We start from the raw sequence: 19522 nt of genomic DNA, 5'->3' as shown, positions 1-19522 counted from the left end.
GGCGGCACTTGACTCACTTGACTCGGCGGCACTTGACTCACTTGATTCGGCGGCAATTGACTCACTTGATTCGGCGGCACTTGACTCACTTGACTCGGCACTTGATTCACTTGACTCACTTGACTCGGTGGACTCGGTGGCACTTGACTCACTTGGCTCGGCGGCACTTGACTCACTTGGCTCGGCGGCATTTGACTCACTTGGCTCGGCGGCATTTGACTCACTTGGCTCGGCGGCACCTGGCTCGGCGGCACTTGACTCGGCGGCACTTGACTCATACCCCTTTTCCACCAAAAAAGAACTGGTTCGGAACTGGTGCTGGTTCAAAGTTAGTTCGGAGTTGGTTCAACTTGCGAACCTTCTCAGAACCGGTTTGTTTTCCCACTGACTAGTGCGCCCAGCGAACGACGTCGTTACGTCACTGTGTACATCGCCATACAGAAACGCTAGCAAGTACATTATTTTGGGATTATCTCTAACTTGTGTACCATGAAGGCTTTAAAAACAATTGAAATAAGTAAGTCTTTTAATCTTTTCCTTTGATATGTAATCTTTTCTGATTAGTTATGTACCCCTGTCTTGTGTCTTTTTTCTTTCCGTTTATTTGTTCTATATCGTGACTGTTTTCTTCTTTGCTTACATAATGTTTTCAATAAAAAAATAAAATTTAAAAAAAGCTAGAAACGCTTGCGCCAACTTCAAGCATAACAAGTACAATGGCGGACTACATCGTGTTTCTGCAAATGTTTCTCCTGGCTTTGCGGTCATAAAATATGTTTAGGACACATCTAAACCCGCCTCCAGCCCCGCCGTAAGCATGACACGGTGGTAAAAGAACGGTTCTCTGGTTCTAGTCCAGCAAAGAGTTGGTGCCGCTTTGGAACCAGTTTTCCTGGCCGAGAACCGGTTCTTTGGCTGTCGAAACACAAAGAACCGGTTCGCGAGTAGGCACCGGCTCCGAACCGGCTCTCAAAATGCTTTGGTGGAAAAGGGGTATCACTGGATTCGGCAGGGCTCACATGAGGCGCAGGCTCGGCGGGGCAGACGAGAAGTGCGGGCTCGTCGGGGCTCACGTGAAATGCATGCTCGTCGGGGCTCACGTGAAATGCATGCTCGTCGGGGCTCACGTGAAATGCATGCTCGTCGGGGCTCACGTGAAGCGCGGCCTCGGTTGGGCTTACGAGAGGCGACGAGAGCCCGGCAGGTGTCGAGTAGAACAAGCCCGTAATCGAGAAGAGATCATCCAAGGAGCAAGCCTGAGCAATATACCGGTCAAGAGTCCATTCAGTAAGATCCCTCGGCATCCATCGAGCGATCTTATAATCCAGCCCGTTCCAAAACAGGTCCATGAGCTGGATCTCATCTAGCGCTCCCAGATGGCAAATGGACAGAAAATCCTTCGCGTACCTTTGGACGGACTGGCCCTCTTGCAATAACGTCGACAGGTATTCTCCCAGAGCCCGGTTGCTGACAACTGCTGGATCCATTTCGTGGTGAGTTGTTCTGTAGCGTGATGCGGTGAAGGCAGATATGAGGCTGGATCCAAACGCAGTGTACACGCTTTATTTAAACAAACTATAAACTTAAACAGAGACTCAGAACGTGGAACAAGAAAACTTTACACAGGGAACGACCCACACTCACGATGATCCTGAAACATACAACAACTCACAAAGACAGGGCAGAAACACAGGGCTTAAATAATCAGGGACAAACGAGCTAACAGGATAACAAGGGGGCGTGGGAAAATCAGAAACACCTGGGAAAACTAATGAACAAGACAGGGAACCAAAGAACATGACAGGACACAAACCCACATCGTGACACATACATTTATTTTGCTTTTTTATTGTTGATTTTAATGTTTGTATATAAAGCATACATTAATTATTATACATCATGTATTGATGTTTATTTATTATTTACTTACATTTTTCATGTTACAGTTTTTTTCGATTGCTAAACGACATTGAGCACAACTGGAGCTATATGTGCAAAACTCTAACTACAGTCTGCACTACCAACAGTCACCTGAGCTAAACAGTTCACATCACCTGCAAAACTCATTCCAAGCAACACAACTCTAAACACATGGCTCACTGAGATAACACACACTGTCACTCAGAACACACTGAGAGTAAAAACACTAGCATCAAACTCCAATACAGAAAATACAAACTTTTCATCTTTACAGTTTGAACAATTTCAGTGACCTCATTCAAAGTAATATTTTCTTCAAAGAAAAGAGTGACAATCTTTCACATGATTTATTTAAATTTTTAGAACATAACAATTCTTTAAGGTAAATGAAAATTAGCAGTTTGCTTCAATAGTCTGTATAGTAATTTACGGAATTACAGTAATGAGAGAGAAAAAAAAGGTAGAAACTAAAAGTACATACTGTAATTCGAACAAATAACAAACAAGACACTGCTTAGCCTTTCAGCTGAAATTGCAGTCAGTGTTTGAAAGGCACAAGGCTGAAATCTATTCTGTTTTGAATGTGTGGTTCACAGTTTTGACAGCAGTGTGTTAGCATTTGAACAAAGTGCTGTCAATCCACAGTGTTGTGCAGGTTGTGGTTAAACTCATAGGATAAGTGTGTAGAGTTTTGAAAACTGTGTTCAAGCAATGCAAAACGAACTAGAGTTTGATCCACATGAACTGCTGCTGTGCAGACTGTAGTTAGAGTTTTACACATGTAGCTCCAGTTGTGCTCACTGTCGTTTAGCAATCGAAAAAAACTGTAATGTAAATGACAAATATGATGCAACAGGCTTTTGGTGGCTTTTAATTCTGTCAATTATAATTGAATTGCATTCATGAGCAATAAAAAACTGATCTATGAAATATACATTCATACCTAATGTAAGAAATATTGTACTAAAAAAACACAACACAGACACAGACACACACACACAGACACACAGACACACACACACAGACACACACACACAGACACACAGACACACACACACACACACACACACACACAATAAATCTATATATATATATATAAAAAAAATTTTTTTCATTTTTTACTATACCGTCTAGCACTTACATGATGTCCCATTTTCAAACACTCATATGAGTAAACCTGACTATTACTGTATTTATTTTCAAGTAATTTTACTAGTTTTGTAGAAAAGTAAAGGCAAACTCAACTTAAATATTGAAGTGCCTTCTAGCACTTACCACGTGTTCAAACACTCATAAAAATCTTTTTTCCTATCATTTTACTGTATAGTTTTGAAGAAAAGTAAAGGCAAACTGACCCCATCATCTAAGTGCATTCTAGCACTTACACCGTGTCTCATTTTCAAACACTCATAACAAGTGTTTGTTAATCGGTTTGCTCATTATTTCAATATATTCCTGTTCTGAGTGACCCTGGCTATTACTGTTATCATGTTCATATAATTTTACTGTATAGTTTTGGAGAAAAGTAAAGACAAACTCACCCAATCATTAAAGTGCATTTTAACACTTACACCATGTCTCATTTTCAAACACTCATAAAAAGTGTTTCTTCATAGGTTTGCTCATTCTTGTAATATATTCCTATTCAGAGTGACCCTGACTATTACTGTATTTATTTTCATGTAATTTTACTGCATAGTTTGGGAGAAAAGTAAAGGCAAACTCACCCCAAACATCTAAATGCATTATAGCACTTACACCAAGTCCCATTTTCAAACACTCATAAAAAGTGTTTCTTCATAGGTTTGCTCATTCTTGTAATATATTCCTGTTCGGAGTGACCCTTACTATTACTGTATTTATTTTCATGTCATTTTACTGCATAGTTTGGGAGAAAAGTAAAGGCAAACTCACCCCAAACATCAAAGTGCATTCTAGCACTTACACCATGTCCCATTTTCAAACACTCCTAAAAATCTTTCTGTCATAGGTTTGCTCATTATTTCAACATATTCATGTGTTTAGTGACACTGGCTATTGCTGTTATTTTTTTCATATCATTTTACTGTATAGTTTTGGAGAAAAGTAAAGGCAAACTCACCTTAAACATCATTAAAGTGCATTTTATCACTTACATCATGTCCCATTTTCAAACACTCATAAAAAGTCTTCCTTCATAGGTTTGCTCATTCTTGTAATATATTCCTATTCAAAGTGACCCTGACTATTACTATATTTATTTTCAAGTCATTTTACTGTATAGTTTTGAAGAAAAGTAAAGGCAAACTCACCCCAAACATCAAAGTGCATTCTAGCACTTACACCATGTCTCATTTTCAAACACTCATAAAAAGTGTTCCTTCATAGGTTTGCTCATTCTTTTAATATATTCCTATTCAGAGTGACCCTGACTATTACTGTGTTTATTTTCAGTCATTTTACTGTATAGTTTGTGAGAACAGTAATGACAAACTCACCCAATCATTAAAGTGCATTTTAGCACTTACACCATGTCCCATTTTCAAACACTCATAAAAAGTGTTCTTTCATAGGTTTGCTCATTCTTTTAATATATTCGTATTCAGAGTGACCCTGACTATTACTGTGTTTATTTTCAAGTCATTTTACTGTATGGTTTTGGAGAAAAGTAAAGGCAACTGAACCCTAACATCAAAGTGCATTCTATCACTTACACCATGTCCCATGTTCAAACACTCATAAAAATCTATCTGTTATAGGTTTGCTCATTATTTCAATATATTTCTGTTCTGAGTGACCCTGGCTATTACTGTTATCATTTTCATATCATTGTACTGTATAGTTTTGGAGAAAAGTAAAGACAACCTCAGCCAGTCATTAAAGTGCATGTTAGCACTTACACCATGTCCCATTTTCAAACAATCTTAAAAAGTGTTCCTTCATAGGTTTGCTCATTCTTTTAATATATATATATATATAGTAAAATGACTAGTAAAATGACTTGAAAATAAATACAGTAGTAGTCAGGTTATATATATATATATATAGATGGCCATATATATAGTGTGTGTGTGTGTGTGTGTGTGTGTGTGTGTGTGTGTGTGTGTGTGTGTGTGTGTGTGTGTGTGTGTGTGTGTGTGTGTGTGTGTGTGTTGTTGTATAATATTTCACACATTGTCATGATTCTGCCATTATGTCTTTTGATTTTTCTGGTCTTGTGGCAGAATCATGTCAATTAATGTATGACAATTAAAATTAATATGAACATGAATAAATTATGTAATAATTAATGTAAATCATATATAGGCCTACAAACATTCAAATAAAAAAAAATAAAAAAAGTTATGTTCTTTTTTTAAAATCATGAAATTGTGTCCTAATACGATGCAAAACAGCAGAAAATAGTCTAAAAATCAATTTTGACCTCTTCCAGCACCCATACCATAGGTACACAATTAGACGCGCATACTAAAAAAATGTGCGGCTGGCTTTACCGTGTATTTTCAACGCGCGGCCCACTTGACCGCAGTGAAAGTGGGCGCGGCAAGGCATTGCGCTACTTTCGTGTTTTGGAACATTTTCAAGTTTAAAACAACGTTATTATAAAGACTTTTTTAAAAACGATTTAATTGAAAAGATAATATATATATATATATATATATATATATATATATATATATATATATATATATATATATATATATATATATATTTAAATATAGTATAACAGATAAGAATTATGTTCTGTCCTATTAACAAAAGACAATATAACCTACTAGTAGCCTACTATTAACAAATGTCAATCGGTTTTTAAAAGTTAAAATTATACTTTATCCATTTGCTTTGTTGAGTCAAATGACTAACAATGTAAATTGAACAAAGCTTAAAACAAAAACAAAAATAATACAATGAAAACAAAGCTTGAGCGTTTGAACATTTGATTTAATTGAAAACAATTTTTAATACTCAACCAAATTTTTTTTTCATAGACCATACACAACAATTATATGATGAAATGTGAAATATGACGGGAAAAAGGAAACACACAGTTCCTGTGCTTCAGAGTGTAACTCCAACCCTACTCAAACTTATCCCTGTTGTGTGTTTAAATGTTTAATTGATGCCTTCATAGATATGAAATATTATTATAACAAAATACAAATACACAAATATATATGATTTTTTGTGTTTTGTTAGCTTAAGTTTCAGTGTGCATTGTTTGTGTAACCTTTAGACGTTAATGAAGATAAATTCATTTTTTATTGCTAAATCATGCAGAAAACCATCTAATTCCAATGGGACTAGGCCTACCTTGAAATGCAATGTAAGTCACTTTGGAGAAAAGCGTATGCCAAATGCATTAATGTAAAGTAGTATCTATTGCCACTGTATATTAAAAAATAACTCCAGATGTTCATACCTCCAGGAACAACAGCCTTTTTAAAGTGGATTTTAATGTGATTATTCAATTTGTCCCGTCTTGTCGGTTTAAAAATACTGCTATCACAAAAAGGGCAGTGAAAATTTCTGCAGCACGTTGTGCATTGCTCCAAAGTTGGTAGTGCTGAACCTCTCTGAATCGTTATTTGCTTCTATAGGTGAAATAAAATACAATTAATGCAATTCTCATGGTCAGAAAATTTAACACATGCTGTAAAATACAACGCCAACAACAAATTAAATCACAAATCATGAATATGTAACCTAACAAAGTGATACAATCCAACTATAAAATAACAATACATGATCAAGTGCCTTCGTCACAATTCTCACTTAGTCAAATTTATTATAGCACTTTTTACAATACAGATTGTTTCAAAGCAGCTTTACAGGGATAATAGGAAAATAGTGCAACAAAGTTTGTCTCTGCAGATCTAGAACAAAATAGTGTCAAGTAAGTTCAGTGTTGATTCATTTATGTTGTAAAAAAGTTATTAATTCAGTTAATTAATCTATATAGCCATTCTGGAGAAAACAGTGATGTCATCGTCCAGCTCAGTTCAGTTCTCATATAATGGTGTCAATGACAGATTTAAGTTAGTTAAGTTTTATTTGGGTCAACTTCAAAAGAAAAGGGAAAAAAGAAAAACAATTTACAAACAAACATGTAAAAAAGAACAATAGTATTGTTGAATATTAACTTACAAAATACTTAGAGCCGTTTTGTATAAGTGTATAACGTTAAGTATGTTGCATCCATCAAAGATAGAACAACTTTTTGCTCCGCCATAGTTAAACATGAACTCCGCCCACTTCCGGCATCAGACTGTTAGGCTCTCGCTGTCGTCCTCACACTGCTATGACGTATGGTTCTGCGGTTCTGCAGTTGGTTATTATTGATCAGGGCGGGTCTATGTTAGAACGGCAGTGTCTGTCAACACTCGTGGGCGGGGCCTGTACTTAGTGACGTCACTAAAACAGCATTCTGAAAACAGGTCGTTGGGAGACACTGCTGATGATTTATGGGGTTTAATAAAAAAGTGGATTTTTATCACTATTGGGTGGTTATGTACACACACTGCCAACACACATTTATGTCCAAACAGCATGCAAAAGTGAATTTTGCATAATATGGGACCTTTAAATGTTTGAATGCTAACTGGACAAATAATTTTAAAATCATTTGTGTGTACTTTTGAGGAAGCAGGGCTATACATCTTGCCTACTTAGTGATAAAACATGTAAATATTGTTAGAAAGAACAATGTTAAATGCAATAGAAGTATGGCATTGCTTTTCCATTAAGGACCTGAAGAAATTGTGCCACAATTAAAAGCAACACTTGAGTTTACAATGCAGAATTTGTGCCAGAATTAAATATGATCCACTCAATCTACACCTCAAAATGTAATTAAATACAGCACTGTGTTACGCTCAGTAAATATTAATTATGTAGGATGTGTTTGAATATCCGTGGGTGAGGCTGTCATTTGGATTATAGTATGTGTTTGAATATCCGTGGGTGAGGCTGTCATTTGGATTGTATTGGTCTATGTACTGGTCTATTAGTTTCCAGGATGGAACATCAATAACAAAAGTTGAAGAATATAAATATCTTGGTCTCTGGCTTGATTCTCAGCTCTCCTTTAAACCTCATATTGATTCAATTTGCAAGAAAGTATACGGGCAATTGAAATCACTTTATCGCTCTGCTGATTGCTTTTCACAACAGGTTCGCAAAAGAATTATTACTCATCTAATATTTCCAATACTTGATTATGCTGATGCCATTTATGGGAACACCTCAGATTTAAATCTTCGTCCTATTTCTGTATTATATAATAGTCTTTGTAGATTTGTGCTTCGATGTCCCTACAGAACTCACCACTGTCAATTGTACGAGTCTTTGAACTGGCTGGCACCCAAGTCAAGGAGGCAATTTCATTGGTCATTACTTATTTTTAAATGCATTCATTTTAATTTCCCTTCATATCTGAAATATTACCTAATTTCTTTTAACACTCAGTACAATTTAAGGCACACGGATCAGTTATTTTTTCATATACCCAGAATTAATAAAGAATTAGGACGTCGTGCATTTAAATTTAAAGCTCCATCAGATTGGAACAATCTTCCTTGTTCGCTCAGATCTATAACCTCTTTTTATGTTTTCAAATCATCTCTTTTTACTTATCTTCAAACAATATGTTCTTGTTTTTGATTCCTTTTTTTTTTTTTTTTTTTTTTTTTTTTTTCTTCTATTCAGATATCTGTATGGGTTTATGGATGTTTGTAAGCATATCCATATCTTGTTTGTGTATTTTCATTTTTCGCAGATGGTTTATTGACCTGTTTTTGATGATGGTATGGGACAAATGGGATGGGAGTAAGTTTATGAGAGCATTGTTTGAGTGTGTGTGTTTATGAATGAGAATGTCAATGTATCTAAATGTTTGTAATAGTCCTGTGTTGTATTTACTTTATTTATGATTTTCAACTATGATCTTGTTTGTTGTAAAGAAGGGACCCCCTCGAAAATGAGATGGTTCATCTCAAGGGGCTATCCTTGAAAATAAATAAATAAAAATAAGTATTGAACGAGGTCTCTGGATGGTAGTTTTGTTGTTTTTACCAGTTGAATTGAATTGAAAATTAATGAATTTTTTACTTGTTTGCTCGAATGTGAAGTATGGAAGAAAATTCATGCCACATTGAAATGCAATCATTACATAACACTATTTTAGGGATTTGAAAGGAAACTATTTAACTTTGTAACTGCAGCATAGGTTTTGGTCTTGTGGGAGCAATTTAATATGTTCTATATATGTGCATTTTCTTATATTCATAGTAATTAGATTAAAATGCACAAGGATTGCATGTGGAGTCCCATGATTCTCTGCTACATTGATGGAACAAAGAACTATTTACCCTTATCTGTGTATGACCTTGTATACGTGACTTGACAAAAAGTAATGTGTGACTCTGTATGACTGAGACAAAGGGCCTTTTACACATTAGTAGTAGGATGCAACAATGTGTTAGTTATGGGACATGTTGTTCATGGGGAGTCAACTATAAAGAAGAAAGGATGCCCTCCCTTCTCTGTCACACTCTGCAGCCATTCTGTATAACTGTATGACAGCTGGCCTTTTCTTGCAAGAAAATAAATAACCTTTAAAGACAATTGGTACATGTTTGTCTCTTATTCAGTGATGACAAATTGTTTGCCACCACAGTCTGTATGGACAATTAAAAAACAGACAAACAAACAAGCATTGTATACATTATGAATTTTATTTTATTTCAACTTTCAAACTCTTAGTTTAAAGTGCCTTTTGAATAAACTATTACAGTTTATAAGTATATGACATAATGTTAAATATTATACACAACTATGTTAGTAAATCTTAAAATATAAAGATACAATATATTATATATATTCTGACAGTATTTTTTTCTTAATCTCCTTTATACAGTCATAAATGTTCATAAAGTGTCATTTCATGAAGCACACACAAATGCATATTGCATAATTGTTTAATCATATCATTTGTGATGACTTTACTGTAAAGACAGCCTGAGTGCACAAAGGTTACTGAGGAACTCATCGTTGTCTTTATAACTCAGAGCTTTCTCATAGCACTCAATGGCTTGATGTTTCTCTCCTGTTTCCTTATGAAGGAACCCTAGTATCCCATAAGCCTGCCCTTCCTGCGAGTTTCTCCGAATCCTTTTCTCAGCGATCCTCTTCAAACTTTGGGCACTTCTCTTCCCTTCGATTGATTTCGGGCTCATCTTCAGACATTCCATGAAGTGTTTGATAGCTAACGGCTCACATTTGTGGCAATATAGCAAGAATTCAGCATAATAGAAATTAACCACATGTAAATTATCATTTTTCTCTTCAGCTGTTTTGAAAGTGACCTGAAACAGCTCCTCAGCCCGAGGCATGTCACGGTTCTCTCCGTACAGCAGTGCCAGGTCGCTCATTGCAGAAATGAATGAGGTCGTCAGGCTGGTAGCCTTTTCTAAATGGTAGATGCATTGATCACGAATCTGTTGAACTCTTGACCCCTTTGCATGGTGACTTTGTTCCTGCAGAAGTTGGATTTTCTTTTGCTTATAGCAGAGAGCCAACTGATGATGTATGAAACTTGAATTGGGTGAGTCTTCAAGCGCTCGCTTCAACAGAGAGATCGACCTGTCCATAGACCCTTGGTTCCTGAAGAATTTCCCAACATATCGGTTGACATGTGGGTGATCTGGAGATCTTTCTAAAGCCTTTTCTACCAAGCTTTCAGCTTCTTTGTTCTTCTTGTGAACAATCAGTCGCAAGCTTAAGAGGACCTTGAGAACGTCGTCATCTGGATTCTTGTCAATGGCTCGTCTCAGTTGCTTGACTGTGGGCGAATCCTCCGAAGTGTTCTCCAAACTCTCAAATTCGGTGCGATACAGAGCAATGGCATAACCAGTGTTCCACTCGCCTTCATCTGGTTCCAATTCTAAAGCCTTCCTGAAACATTCTTTGGCTCCGTTGTAATATTTGCGTGAGAATTTAAGAAAGGTCCATCCCTTCTCACCAAGCACCTCTGGAACAGATGAAGCCTCTTTTGGAAATGTTTCATTAATCTTCTTAAGCTTTTTCAGGTAACTTTCACACTCTGTGTAGTTCTTCATGTGGTAGTTTAACCAGGCAAGGTTTCCATAAGTTACAATCAGAGTCTTGTGAAATTCATCCCTTTGGCATTCAATGTGGAGCTCCATGGATATCACGAGGTTGTTATGTGCCTCCTCGTGAAAGCCCAGAAGGAATTGGACATATGCCAAAGCACTGTAAGAACGGGCAAGTCTTTCTTTCTTTTCAAGGTCCATTTTAATCTGTTCTTGCAGTTTATTGAGAACATCCTTAAGATCTATATCATCTTTTATCAGACCCCAGGTGAAGTGGCATTCCAGCTGGTGAAGTTTTGTTCTCAAAGTTCTGTCAGGTTCCATACTGAAAAAACAAAAAGAAAATGTAATTCCCATATGGAACAATATTCAAAATATACAAAAAACTTTCCAAAAATATATTGCTAATATAGATTTTAAAAGTATATTATTTGTAGTTATATTTCCTCATGTACTTTGGCTATTTTTATTAATACATTTTTTATTTAAATACTTTTTTTTCACCAAAATATTTTAAAAAGTACATTTTATCAAAATTGTATTTTCTAAATTGGAAATTTTCTTGCCCCTTGAAGTACATTTTATAATACATTTTGGCATTTGAAGGCTTAAGCAAACTATTATTTTCAGTTTGCAAAAATATGTTTCTATATGGTGTGCTGTTTACTACAGATATGTATCATAGATTTTAAATACATATATGGATTACTTATTATGGCATCAGATATGAAGTCAAAAGTCAGTCACCTTTATTTATATAGCGTTTTTTTACAGTATTGTTTCAAATTACCTTTACAGTGATAACAGGAAAATAATGAAACAAAACAAAGCCTAAATAAATAACTTTTCTTAAAAATATAGGCCAACTGCTAAACCTTTGTAATTGTAGGCATGTACTTACCTCAACATCGACGTCTGTGTGATAAATGTTTCATAAGTCTGATAAGGATGGTGCGGGCAGGCTTTATTGTCTTCTCCTAGAAATGGGAGGGTTAAACTCAGAATAGAAACTGAAACTTTGGCAGAATAAATTTGGAAAGAGAGAGCTAAAGGCTGCCTCAGGTGATGTGTGATATTTGCTAGTTAAATAAAGGATGGTCTAAAACCATTCTCAGTCATCTGGTATCTGGTGTCATTATTTTTCTGCATATCTAATTCTCTCATTTACTGTCATGTTCAGCTATATATATGAGGCTTAACAGATATCAGAAAGTAACAGATAAAAGATATATATAGATACTGTATCTTTTATTTGTTACTTTCTGATATCCGTTAAATACTAAATATTTTTGGATTAAAATATCCAAAAACCACTAAAACAATGTTATATATTTAGTTGATTTGTGAACTTACATTATCCCAAATGTTTCCAACAATGTTTAAATCCAGGAAATCAGCTATTTTAACCAGTGTAATGGCCCATGCCATTGCATCGCCTGTCAATTATGTCATATCCATGCTACCCTTGAATTTTCGTAGAAACCATGGAAACAACAAAGATGCTTAATAATATGTTATGCATTTTTATTAGAAAGGTGAGTAACTATGGATAATTTATAGAAAGAAAACGTCCTGGTTGCGTATGCAACCCACCGTTCCCTGAAGGAGGGAACGGAGGACGTAGTCGACGGTCGACTGAATTGGGAGATCGCTAGAGAGCCTGTCTTCTTCGAGTACTATTGAACGAGCCAATGTAATTGGCGTGCGTGATTCGCATCACACACTCCGCCCCCGCGGCGCGGGTATAAATACGGAAGTGGATGCACGCACTAGTTGCTTTTCGCTGAGGAGCCGAGAGTAACCCGGGGTCAGCGGTGGTCCAGCGGTAGTGGCAAGGGGACTACGTCCTCCGTTCCCTCCTTCAGGGAACGGTGGGTTGCATACGCAACCAGGACGTTCCCTTTCAGTCGAGAACGTCAGACGTAGTCGACGGTCGACTGAATTGGGATCACTCATTGAACACGCCACTAACGCTGCCACCTTCCAGTGCCTAAACCAAAGCCTCCTGATGCCCCCGCAAACTTAAGGCGGGGAAGGACAGGGCTTAGGCCAGGGAAGTCACTGCTGTTCCTACAGGACCACTGGGAAAGCGTTCCCCGTACGTTGGAAGGAAGGGACGCTGCGGAAGCCACATCCAACCCAGAGGGAGGTAATGTGGAGAATACACATATGAACTGGGTGGAAACCGGGCAGTCTAACATATGGAATGTCACTGGGGTGGCTCCAGCCTAAGACGGGGGGAGACACACCGGACAGTGACGGCAGAGAGACTCTGCCGAGGGAAGACACGGGCTCACCGCAGGGAGCCGTATCGTGGAAGAATACACATATGGGGTCACCGAAGGGACCGCAACATATGGACCCAGCCTAACACAGGTTCCACACTGCTTACGAGTGGTAGGCCTAACACCAGACGTTCCGCACGTCCAACGTCGGAGGGGTGTGGAGGAACTCAACAGGGTTCAATTTTAAGGGAACTCAACTGGAGTAAAAAGGCGCACGTATCCAATCCATAGGAGGGGAATGGCGCAGCAAGCCGACACTTGAACCGGGCTCACGGTGAAACTGGCTTCATGAGAAGGGAGCCCACGTGAGGCAGCGGTTCAACTAGGTGTCGTCCAGCCCCCAACTCTAGAATCTGTTTAGCAAAGTATATCGTCAACGCCCAGGCGGAGCACTTTACACTCATCATAGAGGAGCTCAACACCTAAGTGGACATGTTGCATCTCGGATCTTTGCCGAAATGAAGGCAAGCACTAAGTGCAACTTCGCATGGAAACAGCCTTCCCTCTCTGCTGAATTCCAACAGATACTTGAAGAGCTGGTCTGAGGTCTATGACTTGCATTCTGTACACATCCAAGCGAACGGACAGAGAAGCCAGGGCTGGATCTGCCTCCTCCAGGGCAGCGCTTGCAGGCTCACCACCTGCTCCTATTACGGGAGAGGTAGGAACCTTGGGCACAATCCGAGCCGGGGTCTCAGCTTGTGAGAGTTAGCCGGCCCAGACTCCAGGCACAATACGTTGACCGAAAGCGAGCAAGTCCCTACCCTCTAGTAGAGACCACGCGAGCAGGAGAACTGATATAACAGAATTTTTAACTCACTGCCTGCAGTGGCTCAGGGGCGGTCTCTGCAGTGCAGTCGCACCAGGGACAAGGCCCAAGAGGATAAAGAGGGACACAAGGATTTACAAGACCTTGCTCCTCAGGAACCTGACGATCAGAACGTGCTTCTGCATACTTCTGCAACACGATGAGCGTCGTTTAAACACCGAGGCAACATCATTTTGAGGGTGAAGGAAAACAGCCTACTGCAACCCATTTTGCAGGAAAGAGAGCACTGAAGTGATCGAAAGCTTTCAGGATCTCCTCTGGAGAGAAGACGCACTCAACGACTAGGTTCCACTTCTAAAGGCGTAAGCACGCTACCCAATTCTAGGGGGTGCTCGCAGAAGTGATGGTAACTATCACATGTTCTTGTGATAGCCACCTGAACCTCCGCGTTCAGATGTAAGACCACCCGGAATCTCCGGGGGAAGAACGCGTGTGCCATCGTGCCCCGTCCCCGAAAGAGTTCTCAGGGGAAGTCAGGAAGGCTGTTGAAGGGAACCAGGTCTAGTTGGGCCAATAAGGGGCAACTATGAAGACCTGTTCCTCTCCTGACTTGGCACGTAGGTGCAAGCGACGGGCGCAAAAGACAGGAGCATTGCTCAACACAACATGTGAAGATCACTGGGCTTCAGGAGCATTTTCTGCTCAGCACTTGGGTGTGACAAGTTCACTGAGCTTCAGGAGCATTCCTGCTCAACACCTGAGTGTGATAAACTCACCGAGCTTCAGGAGCATTTCTGCTCAACACTTGAGTACGAAGAACCTCACTGAGCGACAGGAGCATTTCTGCTCAGCACTTGAGTGTGACAAGTTCACTGAACTTCAGGAGCATTCCTGCTCAACACCTCAGTGTGATAAACTCACTGAGTTTCAGGAGCATTTCTGCTCAACACTTGAGTGCGAAGAATTTCACTGAACGACAGGAGCATTTCTGCTCAGCACTTGAGTGTGACAAGTTCACTGAGCTTCAGGAGCATTACTGCTCAACACCTGAGTGTGATAAACTCACTGAGCTTCAGGAGCATTTCTGCTCAACACTTGAGTGCGAGGAACTTCACTGAGCACCAGGAGCATTTCTGCTCAGCACTGCGTGTGATGAATTCACTGAGCTACCTGTGATGGACTCACTGAGCTACAGGAGCATTGCTGCTCAACACCTGAGTGCGATGAACTTCACTGAGTTTCAGGAGCAATTCTGCTCAACATGAAGTGTGATGATTTCACTGACTTGCAGGCGCAAGGCGACCATGAGTCGCAGTCACTTTTAGAAGGCTCACTGGGGTTAAACGCATTTCTGCGGGCCCCTGGGGCAGCTGAGTCCCAGTGTTTGTCCAAGGGTAGTCCGCTCGGTTTACCCAAACACTGGCGGAAAAATAAAACCGGGGGGGCAACTGAGCGGCCCCGGAATGGTCATGACCCAGCCGGACCCAGGGGATGGAGTCTCCACTTGCCCTGGCTATAACTGTCGTGAGGCTCGATGGCGGCACGATTGAGTAAGCGGGAGGAGTGGAACAAGGCGCCCTCAGAAGCGTCTGACTCCAAGGAGGAGGTGACGGGTGAGTTTGTGACATGCAGGGGAAGCTTGCGCAACAGTCGCAATGTCTAACAACTCGAGGCACGAATGCCCGTGTAGTCGGGGGTCGCCCAGGCCCCCGTTAAAACACGCCCTTTGTACATGGCCCCTCTGTTGAAGAGGGTTTGGCAGCAGACCGGGATGAACTATAGTCACACAGGGTGAGCTGCTCTGCCACGGTCACCTCGGGACTCGATCGTGAAGCTAGCGCTGAAGCGGTCACATATGGAGGGAGCCAAAGGCTGCGACTACCATATACCCCAGGAGCCTCTGAAAGTTCTTTCAGTGGGACCCTTTCTCACTTCAACACCAGCTGAACACATTCTCATTGGAGAGACATGTTGGACCGAGTACCTCTCCAAAACTAGAAAAGAGATACTCAGCCCGTGGGCGAGATTACTCTCTTCCAGTTGACCTGAAGACCCAACGGGCTCTGGAGCACTCGAGGGGAAGGACACTGTACTGATACTCCACCCTTAGACGCAACACACAGGATGGCCTGCGGTGCGGGAGGTAGAGATCTGAAGCACCTGTCTTTCAGGTCAAAGCTGCAGACCAATCTTGGGCCAAGATGGTCACGACCCACCCCCTAGTAGCACGAAGAACGAGTTTACAACTGGCCTTCGTACCGGCTGGAGGAGCGGCTATATCAAATCCTTCGCCAGCAGGATAAGATAAGCACGCACAAGTCAGGAGCACTGCTCAACACTCGGTGTGATGAATATCACTGAATTTTCAGGAGCACGTCTGCTCAACACCTAATGTGATGACTATCACTGACTTGAGCGGGGTAGCCGAGCCTGAGGTGGGGCAGCAAAGTAGAGAGAGTGGTGTTAGTGTGCTGTGCAACACTTACCTGTCTCCACAAGCGGCAGGGGGCGCGTGAGAAGGCGGATGACCGGGTCCCAGCTGCCTGCTGGCGACCAAGGGGGAGCTGAGGGGTGTAAGGCTATACAGGGTCACACCCACCAGACTGGCCCTCTTGGGACCCAGGAACAGATGAAATTGCCCTTTCTTTGAAGTGTGGGTACCGCTTGCTCCACTTTTTTTTTTTTTTTTTTTAGGGAGCCAGCGGCGGAACAGACACACACACAAACAAAGGCTCCACCCGGCCCTCACCCGGGGGGAGGGAGTGATCGTGCCACTCCAAGAGCATCTCATCCATTCCTGGGCGGCCCGCTCCGGAATGCTTTCGTTGTCGCTTGCCACCTGGCTTGGCAGCGCCTGGAGCGGGCTGGGCGTCTCTACTGCGGCCGGCTCCCTGCTGAGGCCTGGGTGGAGGCTGCTGCGGAGGGCCAGCAGGAGCGGCGGCCGGAGAACGCCCACGGCGACGAGCAGGCGGAGGAGCTGCCACCGGCGGCGGGTGGAGGCAGCAGCTGGCCACCGGGGCAGGATGTGCCGGATGACCTCCGTCTGCGCTTGAGCGGCAGAGAACTGTTTGATGCAGTTCTCCACCGCGTCGCCGACCAGCCCAACCTGGGAAATTGGGGAGACCAGGAACCGAACCTTGTCCGCATCCGCCATACCAACCAGGCTGAGCCAACGAAGGCGCTACTGGACCACCAAGGTGGACATCGCCAGACCGATCACGCACGCTACGACACCCGTACCCCGGAGGGTGAGGTCGGATGCAGTGTGGTGCTCACCTATGAGCGCACGGTCTGGATTACCCTCGTGCATGCCATGGGTGCCCTAGCCTGCAGCAACGCCATGGCACGCAAGAGGAAGGGGCTTGCCCACAGGCTTTGTAAGCTCTGCCCGTCGGAACGGACGAAACTCACAGGCCTTAGGGGGGAGACGAGGATCCCCCCAAAAGGCAGCGGCCGCTGGACACAGGTGCACCTGTGTCGACAGACCGCTCCAATGGAGGGACACCTCGCAACCCTTCACCGTTCCTCCATCAAGGGTAATGAGGGGGAAAAGCTATTCAGGCAGTTTCTGGCAGAGAAAGATGCTGTTCACCACCTGATAAGCTCTCCATGCATTTCGGGAAAGAAAGGCACTGGGGCGGCGAGCTGAGAACCAGCGCGGCCCGCCCCAAGATACCAAACTCCAGATTCCAACCGAGACTGAACGGGACACGGTGGAGGTTCCACTCGAGCCCGGCAGCCTCGGCGGCCCGTTTCAGCATAGCTGATAATTCTGGATCCGGCTCGGGCAACATTGAACTCCCGGAGGGAGACAATGCAGCCGAGTCATCATCTCTAGAAGTCAGCTCACCCTCCGATGCTGTAATCGGCGTCCTGTCCTCCAGGGGAGCCCCGAGTGAAACCGCTGGCCCACCCATTACAGATGGACCAGCAGACAACACAGGAGGCTCCAGTGGTTGCAGTGGAAGGGAGGAGTGAGGAGCCCACAGGGAATGGTTACCGGGCGGGACATCCAACACTATCCTCCGGTCACCCATCCCACACAGCACCCGAGGGTGGGGCATGGTAATGGGGACTCGCTCTCCACGAACGAAGGCGAGTCTCGCCCTCAACACTGCGACAGTCATGTTCCCACAGTGAAAACATGAGCTGTCCACAAAAGCTGTCTCAGCGTTCTGTAAGCCAAACACGTGACACAACAGTTGTGACCATCAGAGAGAGACAGGGAACGACCGCACCCAGAAACACACGGGCGGAATGACATCTTGAAAAAGACGCAAACGCACCCGTGTTGCTCTTTCAGAAAATAGGACCGTCACCAGTGCCGGAGCACACAGGGGAATGACCGCGGCAACACTGAACAGAGAACTGAAACAGTGAAGCACTCACTTTTCCGCCCTCTAACCAGCCATCAACACACACAAACATTTAGAAATTTGTTGCTGTTAAAACAGCAGTTGAGAGCTCAAAGCTCGCGCTGCTGTTCTACTGCACTCGCGCTGTAGAACACCAGCACTGGGAGAGTCTTCCTGAAGAACACCGACACACTCGCTCGTTGTAGACAACAGCACTCTCAGAGACATCAAACGATCGGCTCCGAAGCGAAAGGCAACTAGTGCGTGCATCCACTTCCGAATTTATACCCGCGCCGCGGGGGCGGAGTGTGTGATGCGAATCACGCACGCCAATTACATTGGCTCGTTCAATAGTACTCGAAGAAGACAGGCTCTCTAGCGATCTCCCAATTCAGTCGACCGTCGACTACGTCTGACGTTCTCGACTGAAAGGGAACTATTCATTGTTATATAGTTCAACGCGAAAGTCTTTGTATAAATCTCTTTGTTTTCTTGATTTACCGCAAGTAACATGTTTGTACCATGCTTTAGAGACAACACTATTTTGTCAAGTGGCTAACATAGCATAATCAGAAAGAACTTTATTTGTAGTAACAGTAATACAGAGTTTTTTTCCGCCATACAATATATTTTACAATTAATTGCATTCCATTTAGCAAGACAAGCCATGCAGCTTTTATTAATATGATATTCTAATATTGACCTAGCTTACTGCATTGTGTAACTAGTGTCTCATACCAGCCACAAAGCTAATGCACATGGGTTACTTTATAACAACTTTCACCACACTCAAACATATTTTAGATTGTTTTGACCAAGTAAAACAGCATTGCATTACCCCAAAATTTGTATACGTCAGAAAAAATTTTACAGATTTTTTTAGAGTGCACATTACTGTACTAAAGTTCTAGTTCAATCGTAAAAATAATTTGATAATAAAATATTATTTAATTGTAACTTTGATCATAAAATATGCATAAACAACAAAGCAAAATTAGCTGCAGAGGCTGACTGATATATGCGTAATAAAAACAGCAACGTGTTTCTGGCTCTCAGCCCTGCTCTGCTTCCACAGTAACGCTAGGCCTGACTATTCATTCTAGT

General features: G+C 41.9%; 2 protein-coding genes across 2 annotated transcripts in view; one reads left to right on the top strand and one right to left on the bottom strand.

The window, feature by feature from the left end:
- LOC143710201 (uncharacterized) overlaps nt 1–19522 on the top strand; it is a 65880-nt gene that overhangs the window by 32143 nt on the left and 14215 nt on the right. The window lies entirely within an intron of this gene.
- Nucleotides 9614–12041, bottom strand: ifit10 (interferon-induced protein with tetratricopeptide repeats 10). The gene is made up of 2 exons (XM_077201186.1): nt 11911–12041; nt 9614–11334 (listed from the first exon to the last, which is right to left on the bottom strand). The coding sequence occupies exons 1-2, from the start codon at nt 11916–11918 to the stop codon at nt 9900–9902; spliced, it is 1443 nt and encodes a 480-aa protein (XP_077057301.1). The 5' UTR covers nt 11919–12041; the 3' UTR covers nt 9614–9899.

This window comes from Siphateles boraxobius, unplaced genomic scaffold, assembly GCF_051911475.1.
Source record: "Siphateles boraxobius isolate OS27281-9 unplaced genomic scaffold, OSU_SipBor_1 46, whole genome shotgun sequence".
NCBI lineage: Eukaryota > Metazoa > Chordata > Actinopteri > Cypriniformes > Leuciscidae > Siphateles > Siphateles boraxobius.
The sequence above is the reverse complement of the archived record's forward strand: the minus strand, read 5'-3'. Positions and strand labels throughout refer to the sequence as shown.